Source organism: Mus caroli, chromosome 1 (genome assembly GCF_900094665.2).
Source record: "Mus caroli chromosome 1, CAROLI_EIJ_v1.1, whole genome shotgun sequence".
NCBI lineage: Eukaryota > Metazoa > Chordata > Mammalia > Rodentia > Muridae > Mus > Mus caroli.
The window spans coordinates 135,364,530-135,370,745 of record NC_034570.1 but is presented as its reverse complement, the minus strand read 5'-3'; the positions used below and the strand labels follow the sequence as shown (position 1 = coordinate 135,370,745).

At 37.7% G+C, this 6,216-nt stretch overlaps 1 protein-coding gene across 2 annotated transcripts in view; it reads left to right on the top strand.

The window, feature by feature from the left end:
• Positions 1-5,544, top strand: part of Rgs13 (regulator of G protein signaling 13) — a 34,747-nt gene extending 29,203 nt beyond the window's left edge. Inside the window, exons 5-6 of one of the 2 annotated variants that reach the window (XM_021174586.1) lie at positions 3,333-3,499; positions 4,525-5,544. In XM_021174586.1, coding sequence (XP_021030245.1) covers positions 3,333-3,499; positions 4,525-4,707 — 350 coding nt within the window. In that variant the 3' untranslated portion in view covers positions 4,708-5,544. The remainder of the gene's footprint in view (positions 1-3,332; positions 3,500-4,524) is intronic. The other variant, XM_021174593.2, reaches the window with a different exon arrangement.
• The last annotated feature ends 672 nt before the right edge of the window (positions 5,545-6,216 follow it).

The following is a 6,216-nucleotide window of genomic DNA, read 5'->3' as shown; positions in this document are numbered from 1 at the left end:
GGGGAGGGTATAGGGGACTTTCTGGATAGCATTTGAAATGTAAATTAAGAAAATATCTAATAGTAAAAAAAGAAATATGTTACAATATATTTCCCATTGGGTAATAATGTCTAACTCTGTCACTTCCTAGCCTACATATCTATGTACACTGTGACCTCATATGATTTGTACTGTCAGCCAAGGTGAAGGTTCTTTCAAAACTCTTCCATTCATTGACTATATGCAGCAACTGGCCACATAACCATGAGCCATGCCCTAGGCCTCTGTATTCCCATGCCACATTCTGAGAGTTTCAGAAGCGGTATATACCCCACCTCTATTATTTTCCCTGAATATAAAATGTTGTCTCTCTTCTTATTTCACTGCTGATATAGTCAGTGAAAATCAAAAGAGCATGTAGCTTGATTTTCTTTTCTTTTTCTTTTTTTTTTTTTTTTTGGCTTTGACAATTACAGGAGATAATGCCTAATCTACTCTTCTAACTGCTGACCTGGTTACTTCCCCAGCACTGTACCCAAGATTCTTGCTCTTTCTCCTGGCCATGTGCTCATCATTCATTCTTCTCATGGTGGCTTCCTCTCTCCACTCCTTCCTTTCACCTTCTCCTCCTGATCTCAACCCCAAACCCACCTACCTCTAATCCCTCCAGTAATTGGCTGTAGCCAATTTTATTTAACCAATAGTTTTAAAGGAATAAGATTTGTAGAACAGAAGCTTGTAAGCATGGGAAGTCATTCTTAGGCCCAGACCTTCTTCTGGTCTAGAAATTAACATTACAATGCATAGCCACAAAGCAAACCTCAACACCCATGTGTTTTAAAGAAGAACGGCAAGATTTTTTTCTTCCAAAATGTTATCTCTTCCAAAACATGCATTTCACAGAATTCAATACAACTTCCTATGGCATAAAGGCAATGAGGATGCGTATGTGTAACTGATTGTCCTAATGTCTCTAATGGTGTTATGTTTAAGGTTAATATTATGGTTACTATGAGGTTTAGGGTTAAGGTTAGGGTTAGAGTTAGGGTTAGGATTAGGGTCAGGGTTAGAGTTATGGTTAGGTTTCTTTCCTTACACATATGTGTTTTTAAAAAGAAAGGCAAGGTCTTTTCTCCCAGAGAATCCTGTGTTTTTTCACATTCAACTGAATGTAGTCATCTCTGCTATGGATGTGACTTGTTTTAGTGAGGGAACACTCTTCTTTTATACTTTCCTGTACTTTTACATAGGCATTTCACAAAATGCAATACAATTTCCTATGGCATATATACAATGACACTGCATATATGTAATAGTTCACCTTAATCTCTTCAATGGTGTTAATTTGATTACTTATGTGTTCCTTGACATATGTACTTCAAATAATGCAATACAATTTCCTATGGCCTAATTGCAATGAACATGCATATGTCTAACTGTCCTGATGTCTCCAATGGTGGTAGGGTTAGAATTAGAGTTAGTTCTTTACTCGTGTGTGTATGTTTGTGTGTGTGTGTGTGTGTGTGTGTGGGTATGTGTGGGTGTTAATTAATTTTTTTTTACTTATTCACTTTACATCCTAATCACTGTACCTCTCCCACTCACCCCTTCCCACACAATCCTTCCCCTATCCCTCCTGCTCCTCTGAGAAGGTACCCTTCCCCCTGGCGTCCCCAAAACCTGTCACTTCAAGTCTCTGAGAAGCTAGGAGCTTCCCTCCCACTGAGGCCAGACAAGGCAGCCCAGCTAGAAAATCATATCCCACATACAGGCAAAAGCTTTTGGGATAGTCTCTGTTCCATTCATTCCAGACCCACACGAAGACCAAGTAGCTTGATTTTATAATGCTACGAAATGATCTAATAATGTCTTCTATGAAGATGCAGGGAAATATGTCTTTATTTGTCACTTCTATTCCATTTGATTACCACTATTTCTTTCGACAGTTAATGATACTAAGCAACATTTTTGTTAGCAAAATTCTATACCTTAGGAAATAAGGGCACGACTTATGGTTAAAAATTTCACCGACAGGTATTAGCCTTAAAAGTCATCAACTTGCAAACATTAAATGATGCAGTGAGTGTTTGTAAAAGAAAAATGTTATACTGTTAGTCTGTAAGTGGTCTCATATTCAGTCTGACTAAACATCATTCTATTAACATTAATTGAAAGTTGCTTTGTCATTTTAGCATTTAGCAATTAAATGTCTCATATGTACTAAAAGACTTCACAGTCACCAAAAGGAGATTAGTGCCAATCTCAATGTATTCATCTTGAACCTTGATGCTAGATGGTCCCAGGGATGATGAGTAACAAGCTGAACTTATGAAAGCATGATTAATCTATGAGCACAAGATCCCACAAATAGGGGTCAGAATAAAAGTCCTCCCATTCTGTACTCATCCTCTCACCCCAGTGGCTGTTCAAGACCACAACTGAAGTTAACCATCTAAGCACCAAGTGCCATCTCCTGGTTATGTTCAACACAATACATCGCTCTGTGTTAGGTTCTGAGAAGGTGTGCAACATCCCCCTGGATTCCATTCCTTACTTGGTCCCTATTTCTGGCTCGATCCATAAACTATGAGTATGATGTTCAATTCTTCATCTTCCTGTTCTCCTGTTGATTGGACATTGAGAAACACTCCAGACAACTCTAGCTCATCAAAGTATCACTCATGCATAGCTTGGATAGTTTTCTCCCGTCCCTGACTTGCCAGATTGTTAACCTAGTTCTTGCCTATTTATTGTGAGGTCTTAAATATTTTATATAACTTTATGAGGAGAGTACTGTCTGCCTATGTAGCTTAAGTCATTTGTGTGCATTCTTTTTTTTAATGTGTCCTAAAAGATCTTCTTTCTTTTTTTTAATTAGGTATTTATTTCATTTACATTTCCAATGCTATCCCAAAAGTCCCCCACACGCTCCCCCACCCACTCTCCCACCCACCCACTCCCACTTCTTGGCCCTGGCGTTCCCCTGTACTGAGGCATATAAAGTTTGCACAACCAATGAGCCTCTCTTTCCACTGATGGCTGACTAGGCCATCTTTCTTATGACATCTTGTGGCCTTTCTGTCACAGGTACATCTAAACTGACAAATATTTTCCAGTGAGTGACTCAGAACAAAGGGGTAACTTCACCAACTAATGGCATCCTTGAACATGCTTCAGATGTACAGAGACCTGAGAGTGTGGACCTTAGAGAGTATCCACTTGTTCTGTATCTTTAGAACTCTTCTTTGGGCTTCTGTATTAAACTGTATGAATTGTTGTTTGGGGTTTTTTATGAATTGTTGTTCAAATTCTGTTAACCCATAAAAACAATCACATTTTTTTTCTACTTTTAGATGGCCCAATAGTGTACACAGCATATTTAAAATTGGAGCACAGTGATGAGAACATTAAATTCTGGATGGCATGTGAAACCTACAAGAAAATTGCTTCACGAAGGGGCAGAATTTCTAGGGCAAAAAAGCTTTACAATATCTACATCCAGCCACAGTCTCCTAGAGAGGTAACAATGGGACATGGCAGTTGGGGCATCACTTGGAAGACACTATTAACTTGAAGACCATTACATGCTAGTCATAGTCCATTCCCAATATCTCCTAAAATTATATAAATTAAGAATTACCATTGTTATTTTTCAGTCACAAAACCTATGAATTCCCCCTGTGTGGTAGAGCCATCAAGTAGTAACCATAGAATTCATAGGTGAGCTGTTTAATCCACAACCCTCTACCCAATAGCCTATCTTACTGTCCCGCACAGTTATAAAGAGCAAAGGGGTTGTGGAAAGAATTCTCTGGCATCACAAACTTGAAATGCCATGAATGAGCACCCCAGTGAGGTTGGTCCTCTGAGTCATTTCATGTTAGCATAATCCAGCCACCCCAGCTGACATCCAAGTTGCCATTACTACTCTCACACTGCCTAACCCCAAGGCTCCTGACAGAGAGACTTCCCAAACTTACAATTCATGTTAAATGCAAGGGTGGAGGATAGCACAGGAGATATCTATTTCTCAGCATAACCCTATATTATTCAATGATTCCCACAAACCCTTCTGGAAATTTTTAGTTTTCTGAGATAACCACTTCTCCCCTCTATGTCTTCACTTCTCCTCATTTGCTTCCTATTTCAGGACTTGGTTGGCTAACACAGCATTTGTGACTACTAAGGAGAGTAAAGTTTAAAACAGACACCAACTTCCTTTTTTTCTTTACAGAAGAGCCCTCCAGTCCATAGACTTCCATGTTTGCAGACTCCCACTAGTAAACCACTGGCATGTCCCAAGGAAGCAGAGGTTTCTAGAGTTCCCTGGTCACAGACTTCATGCTTTCATTCTTTCCCTGGGTACTAATTATAGATTTTTACTTTTAAAAAGAGTGAAGACTTCATTTCTTAAAAGTCTTTTTAAATACCTCTGAAAATTGAGCCTAAACTATCCTGTTACTCTGAAAAAGAGGGTAGTAGATGAAAGCATCCCATTGCAGGCATATGCATTTGTTGTGCTTAACCTACAATTTTATTTTTCAGATTAACATCGACAGTACAACACGGGAAGCTATCATCAAAAGCATTCTCGAACCCACTCAAACATGCTTTGAAGAAGCTCAGAAGATTGTATACATGCACATGGAAATGGATTCCTATCCCAGATTTTTAAAGTCTGAAATGTACCAACAACTCCTGAAAACTGTTCAATCCAAAAGCGCTTGATTACTACGCAGAAGTTTAAACGAAAGATGGCATGTTGCAAGTGCTAATGTAATTTAGAAAAAGACACAAAATGAGAAGGAAGGGAGAAATGAAACAGAAACCAAGTCCTAAGTTGATCTCTAGTTCCCAAGGGAAATTCATTCCAAACCTAAAAAGCTCCCAGATGCTGTGACACAATGTATAGCATACTTACAGAGAGGAATTAACAGAGAAGGAAAAAAAAATGAGCTTCCTTTTACCATATAAACACTATAACATTTTTGCTATAATAGGCAACTAATTATATTTTTCATTAAAAAAAATTGGCAGTCATAGCACAAATAACTGGTTTTAAAACCATTGCTCCATGAATTTTGTCTTTATATATTCTACAGATATGCTCAGAATATCTTGAATTAGTATATAAACATATAAGTCATATTATAATCTGTTGAATTTTAACATAATCAATATAAAAAATATGATATTAAGAGGAAATTTAGCTACGAAATTTCCCAGCAGCATGTCCATGATTGACCTTGAAGGTCACTTAACGTATATCACATACGTCTTCTACATGTTAAATCTTTGGGATAATTGTAAGCTTTTACTATATGTGGATTTTTTTTTACATTTACAATGTCCTTGAACTATAAAATTGATCTTTTATTTGAGATTAACTTCTTCATAATATGAACTCACCATAGTATTGGAAATCAATCAGTAGAAACTAAAAGCTGTGTGCATATTTTTCAAAAACACCTTATTGTACCTTACCATGAACATTTCAAAAGGCCTAAAGTTTGCAAAAGTGAAAAAAAATAAAATAAAGCAGTTTAACTTTCTTGTTTGATGTCACCCACTATCACTTAAACTTTAAAAGAATTTAGACTCAACCCCCAGATCTGGAGTTCTGGAGGACCAACAAAACATACACAGACACAAAATTTGAACTGTTACCTTTTGTACTGTAAAAAATGTCAAGTGTACCTTGACATTTTTATACTGTAAAAAAATGACATTGTGTTCCTGATGGACAGAAAGTATTGAAACTGACCCTCACCATATTCCAGATTCACTTTTCAATCCTCATGTTTTGTCTTGGTTTTGAAAAGCACCTTAAAATAGATTTTACCCTTCTGGTATAGCCAAGCTCCCACTCTTCCAAGGAACTCTGAGTTCTCATAGAACCATGGTCCTAACTCCTGGAGCTATTGTGTTCTATTGAAACTAAAAAAATAGTGTGCTGAGTCCATGGTTCACAAGGTTCCAGGCATTTTAATTAGTGCTTTCTACGTTCAAAGGGGGCAGCAGGAGTGAGTTCACAGCCAACCACAGTCTACTCAGATGCTGAGAAATGCTAAGGCACCAAACCACCTGCCTCCAGCCCCAGAGAAGCCAGCCAAACAGTAAGTGAATAAGTGTAGAATCACTGGTAATATAGTAGGGAAATGTATGCTTTGACTCCACACATGGAAAGAATACTAAATGTATTATAAGAGAGTTAAGTTTCACTTGTGGGTTTCCCAA